Genomic DNA, 16,080 nt, shown 5'->3' with positions numbered 1-16,080 from the left:
GACTCGTCTGTCGCACCTGTTATTGTTTTAAAGAGAAACGAGAGCCCAGGTGAGGAGCAGAAACCTGGGGACGTCTGTGGATGTATAGACTTTTAGTTTGCGTGGAGGAACTTACAGCGACAAGATGAGCAAAACGAAGAACAAAAGCGACAATAAGACGGAAAAAGCTTTGGCTGCGGAGAAAGAGCAGTTTGGTAAACAACAGGTGAGTAATTAAGATTTTATTAAGGCAGAATTAAACTGTGTCTGTGTGAAGTTATTTTAAAAAACTGATTCCTACAAGGTTTATAGTTAAATTCGTGTATGTGATGCCTTCACTGACTCTTATTTTGGATTACCAGATAAATCAAATGTGAAGCTAAAACCAACACATAAATACATGTACGTTAAATAACTCAGTCAACATGTCAGCTTTGATTGTACTTGAAGGTTTTCTGCCTTCTTGGCTGCGATAAATCCAGTTTTGTCTTTTTCGTTTTTATCTACAAGTCTCATCTATTTCCGTGCCCAGCCGCCTGATGTTGACTTTGTAGGAAATTGAGCTGTTTGATTCCTGATGTTTGGTTGTTTGTTGTCTCATTTTCTTTCAGCTTCACAACATCAGCAAGACTCTCACCTCCGCTGAAACACCACCCAAAGAGAAATATGTGCGCAGTATCCTTTTTCACTGACAAACTACTTGAAAAACAAGTCCAGTTTACAGCCACGCGAGCAGCTTTGTAAGCAAACTGTGCTGATGTGCCAGCTTAGTTTAGCGCGTTTGCTAGCATGCTAACCTTTGCTAATTAGCTAAACACAAAAGCGCAACTGAGGCAGATGGGAATGTCGTTATTTCTGGCTTAACGGTCACTTTATATTGAAAAGTGGTGAGAACATTTTATCGTAAATATTTGTGATTTTATGCAGTGTAATGACGTCAGAATAGATAATAACGGCGCGGGGGAAAAAACAAAATGGCGCATCAGAAGGGCTAGCATAGCTTTATTAACCTGCTATGACACGAGTGTGATGTTTGTTGTACAATGAGTTATCACATGCTTTATTTTAGGAATTGGACATATATTTTTTTAGGGCTGATACTGATAATTAGTAAACAAGGGGACTCACTGATCGAGTGGTACAGGGATGACTTATTTTTGGAGGCTAACAGAAGTTAGCATCACCCTGGTTCCCTCCACAAAAAGCCTATGGGATTGTTTTTTTGGATTATTGCTGAAAATAATCTCTGTGTCAAGCACAAGTTTATGATACGTACACGTTTTGCTCAGCGAGATAATATTTACAGATCAACACATTTTTATTTTCGAAGCGCAAATTAAATTTCTAGCATTTTAAAGCTAATGTTAGGCTACAAACAGGCTTCAGTAACCGTCACCACCACTGAGCGTCTTACTACACAGTTACTATACAGGTTTTCTATAAACTGATCAATGTACAAGTTGTAAAGTCAGAGTTAAAATAACTAATAACTAAAGTGGGCCAGTAAAGACGGATTAGTGAGTAGATGAGTCTCTGTGTCACTGTGAGGACGTTTAATGTCCCCGACAACCTCTGTAGTCTCATTTAGACACTTTTTAGCAACTGCCATTTGTAACACACGTAAGAGCTTTATAATTGAATTGTGGGACATTTAATGATGTATTTTATGTCATAGAAAATAACATGTATATATCTTCAGCCTGTGGTAACAACACACCTTAAAAAACTAATTGAATTTGATACCAATAATCAGAAAAATGCGAAACATTCACACTATAATTGGTCTATCCCTCGTTCATCACCACCAGTTAGCTGTCTGCATTAGTATTATTGAGTTTCCTTGACAGCTGTAAAGATATCCTCATGGGAACACATAAGGAGGGGGGAGCCGCCACCTTCTGGTCCTACATCCTGAACCTGCCGCTGTCCAGCAACTCCATGGTCAGCTGGAAGTTCTGCTACCTGCTGCACAAAGTGCTCCGGGACGGACACAGAAATGTAGGTTTGAATGTAAACGACAACTCAGTCTTCTCATTCACTTCTGTTTTTCTTTTCTCACGCTGGTGATGCGTAATCTCTGTTTCTGTCTGACCTGCAGGCTGTCCGAGATTCTCAGAGACACTGTCGCAACGTTAAAGATATGGGTATCCTCTGGGTGAGTAACAGATTGTTGTTACTTATTGTCCAAAAATCAACCCGAAAACTGGTTTTCCTGTTGTAGATTAGGCATTATTGTCACATCTAGGAATGCATTAAAAGTCATGTGAGATTACAACTCTATCTGTCTGACATTAGGTGAGGTTACTTTATTATCCGCGTACATGAATATATATATCCATACCTACAAACGTACGCAAACACTATACTATTCGTCCTTTCTATCTTGTGTCCTGCATACAAACAAGGAAATAAATTACAACTTATATATTTGAATGTTTTTCAGGGAAACTTACACGATCGATACGGCCACATTGTTGCCTTGTCTGCCAAATTCCTCTGCCTCAAAATGGAATTTCATGCAAAGGTAACTCATAAATGTGTTATATTATTATATTTAATGAAATGTGACAAATGTGATAAAACTAAAACAAAACAACCCTCAACTCCACAGCACAAGACGATCCCAGCCAACATGGAGGCCAGTGATGAGACCTTAGACAGGGAAGCAGGAAATGACATGACTAAAGTGTAAGTTTCTACTCACGTCTGTGTTGTCGCCGCATGATGTTTCCCATGTTTCTAATTAAATGTGTTTTTTCTTGTATTGTAGTTTAGATATGACACAGGAGCTGTTGGATTACCTGGAAGCTGGACTGAAGATGTCTGAGACAGGTGAGTCCACGGGAAGGAGACGCTCTCTACATATTCAGGTTTGTTTCTTTTGGTGTCCAGACGTGAATTTGGCTCTGATGTTTTTCTCGTATTAAGTTTTACGTCAGCTGGACGCCAACGGGGCCAAATCTACGACTCCAGCCGGACAGTGCAGACTGACTCCTCTGATACCGCTCATCCTGGACTGCAGCTTCCTCTACCACTTCTCTGTCCTCTTGATGTTCAAACTTCACAGCCGTGAGTGACGAAGAAATATGTTTTATATTCAATCAAAGCTCACTGCGAAGCCTTCAATCCATCATATCCTCCTGGTTTTCAGGCATTGCTCCGGATGTTCTTCTGGGACATCGTGAGCGCTTCCGTGATCTATTCACAGGGTAGGTTATCAGTGTTATAAGGTAAAAAACTGTTTTATTTATATCTAATGGCTTCTGGAAGTGACAGCTGTGCTTTCCTCCACAGCCTCACGCAGTTCTTCGACAGAGCCAGAGAAATGGAGTTCTTTAAAAGTATCATCCAGATCCCAGATCTCCCAGATGTGAGTTTCTGTAAATGTTTCCACACGTACGTTTCTCTTCAAACGTTTGGAAGCAGCTGCCACAAAAACTTGATTTGGTAGCTGAGAGGATTATTTGATATTTTTCAAGTTATTTTGAATGATGAAAGTTATGTTTTGTACTTGGAGAACAAAACGCTGTTCAGTGGTTCAACCGAACTGAAACTGAAAAGGCAGAAAGAGACAAAGATACAACTGAGCAACAGTTAAATAAGAATATTAGAATTCAGATTTTAAATATGTCCAGATTATATACTGCATGTATTGTTTTGTTCTGTCTTGATTAACCCAGTATTTTTTGTTTTTATTGAATCATTGATTGGTTAGTTCTTCTGCTTATTGTGTGTCCGTCTTTTTGTAATTTTTTGTTACATTTTCCTAAATTATCCTTACTTAGTTTTTATTTTTTGATAGTTTGTTTGTTTTCTAAGGAAGGAGAGGTCTGTTTGTCCTGACACATCTCTTATTCTTCATTATTTTGGTTTTATTGCGGTTTTATACGGGTGCAAATTAAATAAGTTAAACAAAATAAAATAGGAACAGGCTTCTGTTTCAGTGTCAAGTACAAAAAAATGCTGACAACAAGCCGCCATTAAACAGGCCTAAAACTTCAAAATAGAAATGTTAAGGGTTTGCACTACTGGAATATCAGCTGAATATATCGCCATTGCAGACAGATTGCAAAACAAATTCAAAGTCGAAGGTTATTTGGTGGAAAAGAACAGCTACAGCAGTTCTCCTCGATCATGCAACACATTAAATAAATTGAAAATGAGTCATTTAATTCTTCTCCTTTTGTAGCCGAAACTCTTTTAAATGTAAATAATACGTGTGGAGTCAGATTTACAATGTTTCTTAATTTTATTATGGAAGGAAACTAAAAAAGCAAATTCTCAACTTTTGATTGGTTGTGTATGTACATTTCTTTTATGTGATTTTCCATCATCTTTTACCCCACAGGGTCCTCCAAACTTCCTCCGTGCCGCCGCCCTGGGTGAATATAAAAGGCCAGTGGTGGTGGTACCGAACGCGGAGCATCACGAGGAGGAGGAAGTGGAGATGCAACCAGAGCTCAGGGAAGCACCACAGGTATGCTGACATGCAAGTCAAAAGATAAATAATGTTTTTCTCCTCTTCTTGTGGTATCATGGCTAATGTTTAGTGTTTTTTCATAGCAGTACTATCTGCTCAGCCAAATGGGAGCACCTGATCCTGCACTTGAGCAGAGGGAAACAGAGAACAACAGTCTGAAGAGAGAGCTGGAGGTGCTCAAACCTGAACTACAGCTCATCAAGACCGAGGTAAGCTGGGCGTCCTCGTGACGGAGTGGTGTCAGGTTATAAAGCAGGTCTAGGTGTTATATAGAAACTGTGAAAGTATCAAAACCCTCACAGAGAAACGCATGCAGCACATTTTCAGACACTGTGCCTTTAAACGAGTTGTCAGGTCTTCTGTGATGTCACAACTATACAGTCACAGCCCCCAGTACGACCATGGTTGCAAAAACACAGACAAAGCTGATGTGGAAACATGGTGGGCGCTGCCTGCTCAGGCCTGTGAGAAATAACCAATCAGGGCAGACTTGGCTTTTTGGGAGGGGGCCTGAAAGAGACTGGCACTGAAACAGAGCATTTAGAGGTGGAATAGAGGTGCTGCAGTAATAGAGAGCACATAAAGAGTTTTCAGTAGACACCCTAAATAAGAGCATTAACCTGAAAATGAGCATAATTTAATGTAATAATGTCCCAGATATCACAGTGTAGCTGTGTGATCTCTAGAATACTGTTTCCTGTTCCTTACTACGCATTTCCACTGTAAAATGTTGTATAAAGATGAAATATTCTCTCGTGTTCCTCCTCTCCTCAGGCTCAGAGGTGTGTAACTGAGTTAAAGTCTCAAGTGAATCGTCTGGAGGCCGAGGTGGATGAGCAGCGCACACACAAACAGATGGCTATGGTGGAAAACGAACACCTGCGGATGGAAGTGGAGACTCTGCGGAGCGCTAACGTCGCCGGTGTCGGGGCTCAGATCGGATTCAAGGAGGCAGACAGTGAGTAATCAGATTTGTGTCCCGGTGAAACAGCCATACAAATGTAACTGAATCTTACTGAGCGAGTGTCTCGTCTTCATTGCATCATCTCTATGCAGCTAGAGCTCAGGCGGCAGAGCTTCGCTTCAGTCAGCTCAAAGAGAGACACGCAGAGCTGATCACCAGTCACGCTGACTTAATGAAGAAGGTAAACTGCCTCATTATTGTTGTTTCTTGACATTTTTTGGAAATATGCTCGTTCACTTTCTTGCCGAGAGTTACATGAGCTAAGCGTGTTATCTGTGTTTTTGTGCAGAATGCTGAGACAGTGAAGTTGCTGTCAAATACAAAACACGGCCAAGACGACTTGCTGCGAGCCAGACAGCTGCTGGAAAATGAGCTGGAAAATCTACGACGAGAGAAAAGTAGCTGGGTGAGACCTCAACTTGTGACCCATAAACGCTGCAGACAGTAACGCTGATAACACCTCCTGATATTAAAGAACAACATTGGTGTTGGTAGACAAAGACTGTTGTGAATATTGACTGTCTCATGTCCTGATCAGATGAATCAGCAGCAGCACGATGTCCAAAAACTGAACCAAGAACTTCTGGAGCAACGAGCAGAGCTGGCTCTCCTTCGCAGTTCTCTGGACAGTAAAGAGAAGGTGAGACTGAATGTGTGCACAAACTTTTATTATTACAACAAACAATAAAGAAACTGTGACTCAGTATCGGAGGCAGAAATCACTTTCTTCAGGTGAGTCCAAAGAATCGTAATCTCCGACCAGGCAGTTCAGTCACGTTTTTCCAAAGCCAAGCATTAGCATCACTTACAAGATGTGTAAGTGAACACATCACAGTGCAAAGACGTCTCAGTATGTACAACAGCAAGTGAACGCATCACTGTTCATAGGTGCTCCAGTAGTGACAACAACAAGCAAACGCATCATCATTTAAAGGCAAATCAAAAGGTACAATGGCAAGTGAATGCATCACCATCTAACGGCGTTTCAGAACATCGAAAAGTAAATGAATGCATCATGTTCTAACGTCAAAATGTTCAGTACTGATTCTGGCTGTCTAGAGTCCAGTAGTATGTTCGGTAAAGTAAATATACTTAGTTACTTTTCACCACTGTGCTTATCACAAGCAGAGCAGGACCATCGTCCTCCTTCATGTGCTTTTCGACTGGTGGCTTGCAGCTTTATCCAGTCAGTCCTCTTTATTCAGACACCTTTCATTGACTCACCTGTTCCTGTTCCTGTGTCTTCAGGAGGGATCTCAGGTGAGCAGCATCCTGGCAGCTCTGCAGGCGGAGCGGGATGTGCTGCTGCGCTCTGCCAGAGAGAGAGACGCCGAGCTGTCCTCGCTGAGACAACAGGCCCAACACCAGCAGGGCTCTCTGGACCTGGAGAGAGACAGACTGAACCGAGAGCTGGAGGCCCTGAGAGCTCAGCTGCAGCAGCAGGTACACGAGTGTCTTCAAACAGTGAACAGTACTACTACGGCAATGTTGTGGTCTAGATGTGTGCTTCCTGTATCTTCTGATCTGAAATCTTCTTCTACAACTGGTTGAAAGACGCTTTATAGATAAACTTGTCTTTCCTTAGCTCACCATCAACGCAGAGCAGAAGTTGGAGATCGACAGGCTGAGACGAGAGCTGGATTCGACACGAGCAGAACTGTCACGAGCAAACAGCGCGCTGCAGAGCAAAGAAATGGTGGGAATATTTCTAGAAACTCTCCTGACATCATCTACAAGTCATTTTGATAAAAAGAAAACACATGTTGATACGTGTTTTGGTCCTCAGAGTGGTACCCAGCTGAGCAGCACGCTGGCTGGGCTGCAGGCGGAGAGGGAGGTGCTGCTGCGCTCGGCCAGGGACCAGGAGGCCGAGCTGAACTCCCTCAGACAGCAGGCTCAGCTCCACCAGAGCTCCCTGGAGCAGGAGAGGCAGAGGAACAACATGGAGCTGGGAAACCTGCACGCTCAGTTACAGCAACAGGTCTGCACTGTGTGTGCGACTGCACGGTGAAGCTGTTACTAATTTCTATATGTTTAGTTACTGAAATGTTAATGTGTGTGTTGAATCAGGCCTGTCGTGAAGGCGAGCTGACCCAGAAGCTGCAGGAGGAGCAGTTCTGTCTGCTGCAGTGTGCTGTGGTGGAGGCTGAGGGCATCATACTGGACGCTGTGGCCAAACTGGACGACCCCATACACGTCAGCTGCATCAGCTCACCTGGTAAAACCTCTTTTATTTCCTAAAATCATATTCATTACACTGAAGTTACTTCAAACTACGACTATAAACGGATCCATTGGTTCCAGAAACAATGATTTTGAGTCAATTGATCACATGACCTGGGAGCTATTGAGCTAACATGCTAATATTTACATATAAAAATAAGTAAAAAATTAAAACTGCAAGCAGTGATGAACGGGCCCTAGCAGTCCACGCGCGTCAGGGCGTGCTGCTGTCGCTACATGCTGCCGTCGGGGCTTGTTCATGCAAGAATTTCCGCTGAGGAATCAAAAGTGAAGGCAGGCAAGTTGTTCTTTCGTCATTTAGCAATGAAAGTGCCCTCTATTGGGCGATTTGCACCAAATTTTTCACAAACCTTCACTGGGCAATGGAACACAATTAAAAACTGTAGTGTTAATGCGACTGTATTTCATGAAGATATGGAAGATTGTCTGTGTGACTGCAATGTGCAGGAAATTGTTGTTTCATAATTTTGGCCGTTTGTTGGACTATCACAATTCTTTTAATAACTTTTTGTCAGGAGGGTCCACAGATGCTGTGTGCAAAGTGTGGTGCAAATCTTGCAGGTGGTGCAAACCTTGCAGGTTCCCTGCTCGGGCCCTAACTAGGATTTTTTTGGCTCCTTTGGATCATGTCATGCACCCACATGCTCCATGTTCTCAAAATTGATTGATTAATAATCAATTCTCCGTCTGTTTTTTCAGATTATTTGGTGAATCGAGCTGAAATCACTCTGAGTTCTATCGACAAAATGCAGCAGAGTCACATGGTCTACCTGGGAAACATGAACGGTGAGCGAGTCGTACGCGTGTTCAGGTTGTTGTATGTTATTTTAGATGTTGACAGTGTTGGGGGAATATACAGTAATATATTACTTTAAGCAGTAATTGAGTTATATAATGTGTTTCTAATAATTATAGTTACTAATGCCGGTAACGCGTTACCATCTGAAATTCAGACCCAGCAGGTCACTGACAGCCCATTCCAGGTTTTTCAAAGCAGCTCATGACGATATAAATGTTTTGTCAGTGTGGACATTTTATATATGGTCAGATTCTCCTCAATGCAGTCGTTCAGTTAATTTAACGGAAAAACCAACCGACAACTTCAGTTTTGCTGGCATGATAAGCAAAAGCGTTGTTCCTTTTGAAGTGGTCATAAAGTCTATAAAGTCCACTGATCAAAAGAAGGGTACCAGACACTGGATGTTGAGTGTATCTTATTCTCCTCTGTTGTTTGTTAGATGCCAGCGGTTTGCTGAGAGCCGTCACACAGTTCTCCCACCTTGCTGCTGACACCATCGTCAACGGATCGGCGACGTCTCACTCTGCTCCCACCGACCAGGCCGACCGTAAGAGACACACATCCACACACCGTACCTGTGTGGGAGATTCAAACTAAACACGTGATGTAGTGAACACTCCCTCCTGTGTGCTCGTCTCATGCAGGTTTGACTGACAGCTGTCGGGACTGTGCCAACAACTGCCTCCAGTTCTTGAAGGATCTGAAGCTTCAGGCTAGTTTACAGAGAGCCGATCCGTCTGCGGTGCGCTACACCGTCCAACGCATCCTCGCTCTGGGACAGGTTTGACAAACTTTACAAAACATACACATTTCTTTTTGCTGGTTACAAACACTTTTGTCCAGTTTTCTGTGACGTGTGCTGTAACTGTGTGATTCATGTTTAGGATCTGCGTCCAAAAGGGCGAGATGTGCTGACAGAGGAGCTGGGATACGTGGTGGATAAAGAGATGATCGCCACATCAACTGCCATTGAAGAGGCTGTGCTGCGGATGGACGTAAGGACACACACGCACACATCATGACGGATCAATCTGGACACCTTCACCGGGTGATGTTGAATATTTCTAATTCTGTGTTTGTTTCTCAGGAGATACTGAGTCAGGCAAAGAGAGACACGAGTGGCGTGAAGCTGGAGGTTAACCAGAGGTGAGAAGAACACTGCAGCATCCTAAACTTGATGATTTTAAAGCTTCTTGTTTAGTTTCTTACCTGCATGATTTTTATTCTGTTTCACGACAGTATCCTGGGATCCTGTTCAGACCTGATGAAGGTAAGAAGTCAGTGTACTTTCACACACATTTCTGTGAAGTTGTGATTCATTTTCACTCAGTTTTTCTTCTTCTCTGCAGGCGGTTCACATGCTGGTGACAGCTTCGACTGACCTACAAAAAGACATCGTGGAAGGAGGCAGGGTGAGTTGATACAAGACTAAAACCTTTGACTTAAAACTTTATTATAAGTCATATATAAAATATAGTTCCACTGTATCCGTATTAAAGTGCTAGCTGCTTTGTGCTTGTGTGCCGGAGCTCAAGTAACGGACAGAAGCACCAATTTAAGAGTAGGACGTATTTCCACTGGGGACAGGGGGGACATATACTCCTCAACCAGCAAAATCCAAATGGGAAAATCTCTTAAAATGCTGATTTACCTTCAGTTTTTACCGTGTGCTCACAGCAATTAAGTTTTACAAGCATTAACTTGGCGCTTGCAGACTGTTTTTGCCCCACACTGTCACTACTGCTAGCTACAGCAGCTATGAAGCTAGTTGTCTCATAATGTCAGGCGTTAAGTATTTGTTCTTCCTGTAGGGGGCAGCGTCCGTTACAGAATTTTATGCCAGAAACTCTCGTTGGACCGAAGGCCTCATCTCCGCCTCCAAAGCTGTGGGCTGGGGCGCCACTCAGCTGCTGTACGTATCAATACAAACGCATACTGTGTGTCAGTAGTTCATCCTGAATATCAAACCAAATAATGATCTTGTTCTCTTCTGTTGCTGTCAGAGACTCAGCCGACCGGGTTGTTGGTGAGAATGGTACATATGAGGAGCTCATCGCCTGTTCACATGAGATCGCTGCGAGCACTGCACACCTGGTTGCTGCCTCGAAGGTACAGAAATCTAAATATTCTCCTGCTGGTTTGTGAAGTCGTCCAATCATTTTAAATGTGCCACGAGTGGGGCTTTTAGATGTGTATTCTTTGTTTCTTTGTTCAACCGACGTGGACAAACGGACTCCACAGCCGCGAGTATGAGGTTGATAAGATGCACATTTAGGCAGTGGTGGAAATGAACTGAGTACATTTACTTAAGAAACATTTTAAAGAGAAATATTAAACTTTTTGCTCCAATAAGCTTCATTTATTTGAGCGTTGAGTTACTTTTAGATTCAGATTTTGCATAAAAACATGATAATTAATTGTGACCTCTTACAAAAAGAAAAAAGCTGTGTCTAGCTGAGGCCTCCTGCACATTTCAGACATCCATGAGTTGTTTGCAGTTCCACAAAAGAGACACATCCCCTCGAACTTTCTCAGATGTTTCATTTGAGCAACTGTTCAAGTCTTAATTCACTGTAAGAAAATGCCACTAAGTTACAAAACTCAATGAATTGAAGGCGATTATTGCTCGTAAGAAGTAAAACGAACAAGACTCACTGAAATGCTACTTTTCTAGGTGAATGTGTCAAACATTCTAATAGATAGACAAATAGATGTAATAAGATTTTGAGTTTTGGCAGTGAAAGAAGTGAAATCATCAAATATTTTATAGTCCAAAAGATGGACGCATTTGTTTTCTTCCTTCCTGTCGCATTTAAACATCTCATGACCCCTCAGATTTATCTTGAGACAGTTTGGTGGGAGCCGACATCACAATTTGTGTTCACCTCCGTTCACCACTCTGAAGACTATTTTTCTGTTTTTAATTCCTCCCTCGTCTTTTTTCATTCTTCCTTACCGTCCTTTACTGCTTATATTTGTTATCTTTAATCTTTGTATTGTCCTTTATTCCTTTTACTGCTCATAATCTCTTCATCTGTTCTTGGCTCCTTTGATGTGATGTCGTCTTCTAATCGTCCTTTATTGTTTCTATTCTTTTATTTCTATTTTTGCATTTTTTTTAAATCGTTACTATTTTTTTCTTTTTCTTTTTCCACAAGTGCTACTGTGTTTTACCACTATTTCAGGTGAAGGCCGACCGCAACAACAAGAAGCTGCACACGCTGCAGCAGGCCTCCCGACATGTGAATGACATGGCTGCTGTCGTCGTCACCTCCACCAAACACGGGCAGCGGCAGATCTCCGACCAAGGTGAGTGGAGCAGCTGACGAGTACGACTGCAGATGTCGGAGGCTTTGTAACATTAAGCCGGCGTTAATTGAGTTTTTCGGCCACTAGGAGGCGGCAGACGTACACTGACGTATTATCACATGAAAATTGATATTGTGAATGTGTTAGCAAACATTACCCAAAATGCAACTCATTTTGATTCACTCAATTATACTAGTTATGCTAGTAGAGGCTAATGTAGCATGGCGCCGCTGGCCTTGAGCAGAAATTAGAGGTGGACTAGAGACCTCAGGTAATCTTCTTCTCCACACCAGCAGATTTATTTTATTTTCAAACTTTGTCTTCAACCAACACTTAATCAAGTGACATCACTTGAGGCAATTTATCAGACTTTGTGTGGATTTGATCAAATAAAGTGTGAGTCTCAACACCTATAAAAAGCTTTTGATGTGTAAAATCAGTGAATTTGGAGCTGATAGTGGTGCTAGATGAAACATGAAGGGAGTATCAAAGTTATGACAGTTCATCCTCTGGGGAACATGAATATCTGGAAGAAACTTGTTGGTAATCCATTCAGTAGTTGTGCATATATTTCACCGTGGATCAAAGTGGTTTAAGTCTGATGTGTTTCCAGGTGCGATGGACTTCTCTGGCATGTCTCGGATCAAGCTGAAAACAGAGGAAATGGAGGTTCAGGTAAGGCTTTCAAGTCCCAACATTGATCCTCTTGTTTCCTGTGTTTTCTGTCGATAGCAAGTAATTGACGACGCTCTTCTCTCAGGTGAGGGTCCTGCAGCTGGAGAGCCAGCTGGAGCAGGAGCGAGTCCGTCTGGGAGAGCTGAGGAAGAGGCACTATGATATGGGCGTCTCTGGGGATGACGCCGAGGACGGAGCCGAGAGCTTCCCTCCGCCGCCTCCGCCCACTCTGCTCGAGTCCACGCCAGTACCTCAGTCCGTTTCACAGACACAGCCGTACCTGAACACACAGAGCTATGCACCAACCAATCCCTTCGCACCGGCTCAGACACAATCCGTCTCACTGCCTCAGTCTTACACACCAACACACACATACTCACAGGCCCAAACCTACACCCCTCCTCAGACCTACACCCCTCCTCAAACCTACACCGCTCCTCAAACCTACACCTCTTCTCAGACCTACACCCCTCCTCAGACCTACACCGCGCCTCAAACCTACACCGCTCCTCAGACCTACACCCCTCCTCAAACCTACACCCCTCCTCAAACCTACACCCCCTCCCAGCTTCACGTCCCAGCTCAGCCCTACACACCAAACCCGACCCAGAGTTACCTAAAACCTCAGTCTTACTCGCCGTCACAGCCACCGTCACCCAGCCTCTCCCGGCCTCACTCACCCTCTCTGACGCAGACGACCCCACAGAACAACACAGAAACCACCAAACCAGCCTCCAGGAGACCGAACATCTTCACCAAATCTGGAAACTTGCTGAAGAACGCGGTAAGTTTTGATGCTGGGTATTCATATTTGTTATCATATTTTGGGGTGTAAATGGCTAACGGGTACAAAATGTTTGGGAATCATTACAGTATATCGCCTCAGCCGGCAGCTGCGACACAGGCTGCGTTGTAATCCTTCAAACCAGCAAAATCCCTCCATGAAAAGGGGTGGTTTTTGCTTCTGACTGGCTCAGATTGTTTTTCTAAGTGTCTGACAACATTACATAAAGATACCTGCAGAGAGAGACCTTATTGTGAAGGAGTAAAATCTTTGTGTTTCACCAGAAACAGCCGTTATATCGCTCTCGCTAAATAAACCAAACTATATTTACAGAAACAGTAATTTTACATCATAAAACACACTTAATTCAAACTTGAAGTAAACCCTCAACTCACTGCGTTTGATGTAAAAATACTCTGTTACTGTTTACCCCAGCTGCTTCCTCTCGCTCCTCTCCCAATATTTTCACCTCTAACTCGGTAAATTAAAGGTTCACGTCAACCAAACTACAGTTGGTGGTTGTTCGAACACTGGAAAGATAAACCAAGAAAGTTTTGGTGAGTTTTATCATGTTTCTGTCAAGTTCGAATGAAGTGTGTGTTTTCTGGTGATAAAATTACTCTTTCTGTGAATGGAGTCTGGTGGATTTTGGCGAGAGGATTTTCCTCTTTAATAAAATGGTCTGTATCGTTTTCAGACACTTAGAACAACAATCTGAGTCTGTCAGAGACAAAAACAAACAGTCAGTGGACATAGTTTGACAGTTGCCCCAAAGGGTGACGTTGCAGCCAGCTTAGATGATCGTCTGGGCCAATTTCAAAACTTTTTGTACCGCTTAATTATTTACAACCCAAAAATATAGCGCAGTTTAAAAATACCGGAATTTCCCTCTAATACGAGGATAATTTGAGTAGATGGTGTAAATTTATGTTGTTTTATTTTTTTCCCCATTACAGTTCAAACGAGGCGAAACTGGAACAGGTGAATCTTGAAGCCTGACTGAAGAAGAATCACTGGAAATATAAATGTCCTTTAACGTATTAAAAACACTGATTTTAATCTTTATCTCTGGCTCTTCAAATGAAATCGCAATCAAATACTTTCCAAATTATTTTTGTAATCATATTGAAAGCTTTATCTGTCGTCGTATACTGAGTTGATTTATTAGAAATAATAAAATCATCTGAGGCAGAATGTAGCTGTATGTGATTCTTCTGATTTCCTACTTCCATTTAAGTCTGTCATTAGCTTCAAATATGCATCTATTGCACACATGGTCCGGTTAAATACACTGAGCTGAGATACATCACTTGAATAAAGGACCTGCGTGTCTCTTATTTGTGTTTGTTTTGAAGTGTCTGTCCTTCATGCTGTCACATTTTCTCACAGCGACCTCATCTGTCTGTTATTTCTGTCATGCGCAAAACAAAGTGCAATCTCACCACCATGAAGAGTCCTGCAGAGAGCAGCTGCGTCAAGCCGGAGGAAGGTGAGGCGGAGGGACACCGGAAATACATACCATTGCTTTCAAAATAAAAGCATAGTACAAGCAGATGTCTCCAAACACTGGGGAAACCTGGGTGACTTTAAGCTTTAGAGTCTTAACCCTCCATGATAAATACCAGTAGTCAGCTATGGAATGTAACTATGTACATTTACTTAAGTACTGTATTTAAGTACGAGTGTGAAGTACTTCTAGTGTATTCAGCCAAAGTTTTTCCATTGTATACTACTTTTTTCATTTGCTTTTATAAAATATTTCAAACCAGTTCCACCTCGACTAACTACAACAATAAAATGCTAACTACACACCAATGCATCAATAATTATAAGCCATTAATATGATATATTAAAACACTCATTTATCATCATTATGAGTACTTTTACTTTTCAAACTTTATTTTGCTTATAAAACTTACAGACTTGTATTCAAATAATGTCTTCTTTTAATGGAGTATGATCACAGTCCAGAAGTAGTAAAGTAAATCGGTAAAAATTTTGAATACTTCCTCCATCCCTGATAATCATACATCACAATTTATTAGTTGATTATTTTTGCGATTAATCATCTGAATCTGCAAAGTAAGTAGCAGGAATGGAAGAAGTATTGAGATCTTTGACTTAAATAAAAGTAGTAAAACCACAGTGTGAATGTACTAATGCTGTGAGGCCACAGTCCTGCATTTAAAATCTCACAAAAGTAAAGGTAGATTACATAAGTACTGGCATCAGAATATACTTAAAGTACCAAAATGTAAAGTATTTGTTGTGCAAAATGGCCCATTTCCAGACTAACATATTACTCATTATAATTAGTGCATCATCATTTATAAGTTGGTTATATTTTGTATTAAAAATCTGAATCTTTAAAGGTTCATTTTACACAAACCTTTAGAGAACCGTCAGGGAACATTCCCTAAAGGTTCTCTGAGGCTATTTTGTGTAACCTTTAGAGAACATTCCCTGAGGGTTCTCTAGAGGTTATTAATGTGTAACCCTCTGAGAACCTTAAGGGATTGTTCCCTGAGGGTTCTCTAGAGGTTATTAATGTGTAACCCTCTGAGAACCTTTAGGGATTGTTCCCTGAGGGTTTTCTAGAGGTTCTTAGTGTGTAACCCTCTGAGAACCTTTAGGGAACATTCCCTGAGGGTTCTCTAGAGGTTATTAATGTGTAACCCTCTGAGAACCTTTAGGGATTGTTCCCTGAGGGTTCTCTAGAGGTTATTAATGTGTAACCCTCTGAGAACCTTTAGGGATTGTTCCCTGAGGGTTTTCTAGAGGTTATTAATGTGTAACCCTCTGAGAACCTTTAGGGAATGTTCCCTGAGGGTTCTCTGAAGTGTTTT

At 42.0% G+C, this 16,080-nt stretch overlaps 1 protein-coding gene across 3 annotated transcripts; it reads left to right on the top strand.

The window, feature by feature from the left end:
• Positions 1 to 61: 61 nt before the first annotated feature.
• Positions 62 to 14,571, top strand: hip1r (huntingtin interacting protein 1 related). Of its 3 annotated transcripts, none has more exons than XM_084383512.1 (33): positions 62 to 205; positions 591 to 654; positions 1,835 to 1,977; positions 2,078 to 2,134; positions 2,423 to 2,503; positions 2,591 to 2,667; positions 2,750 to 2,811; positions 2,908 to 3,048; positions 3,131 to 3,188; positions 3,274 to 3,349; positions 4,328 to 4,456; positions 4,546 to 4,668; positions 5,234 to 5,417; positions 5,516 to 5,604; positions 5,713 to 5,829; positions 5,962 to 6,063; positions 6,672 to 6,866; positions 7,009 to 7,119; positions 7,210 to 7,404; positions 7,494 to 7,641; positions 8,367 to 8,453; positions 8,906 to 9,013; positions 9,111 to 9,247; positions 9,351 to 9,461; positions 9,554 to 9,612; positions 9,706 to 9,736; positions 9,816 to 9,878; positions 10,278 to 10,378; positions 10,470 to 10,575; positions 11,652 to 11,775; positions 12,389 to 12,450; positions 12,536 to 13,234; positions 14,191 to 14,571. In XM_084383512.1, the coding sequence occupies exons 1-33, from the start codon at positions 125 to 127 to the stop codon at positions 14,224 to 14,226; spliced, it is 3,957 nt and encodes a 1,318-aa protein (XP_084239638.1). In that variant the 5' UTR covers positions 62 to 124; the 3' UTR covers positions 14,227 to 14,571. The 3 variants fall into 3 exon arrangements, with proteins under 3 accessions (XP_084239638.1, XP_084239637.1, XP_084239639.1); XM_084383511.1 differs by having other exon boundaries at positions 63 to 205; positions 4,543 to 4,668; XM_084383513.1 differs by lacking the exons at positions 62 to 205; positions 591 to 654 and adding an exon at positions 758 to 866 and having other exon boundaries at positions 1,827 to 1,977; positions 4,543 to 4,668.
• The last annotated feature ends 1,509 nt before the right edge of the window (positions 14,572 to 16,080 follow it).

The sequence above is a fragment of the Pagrus pagrus genome (assembly GCF_965226575.1).
Source record: "Pagrus pagrus genome assembly, chromosome: 19".
NCBI lineage: Eukaryota > Metazoa > Chordata > Actinopteri > Spariformes > Sparidae > Pagrus > Pagrus pagrus.
This window is presented reverse-complemented; position numbering and strand designations above follow the sequence as displayed.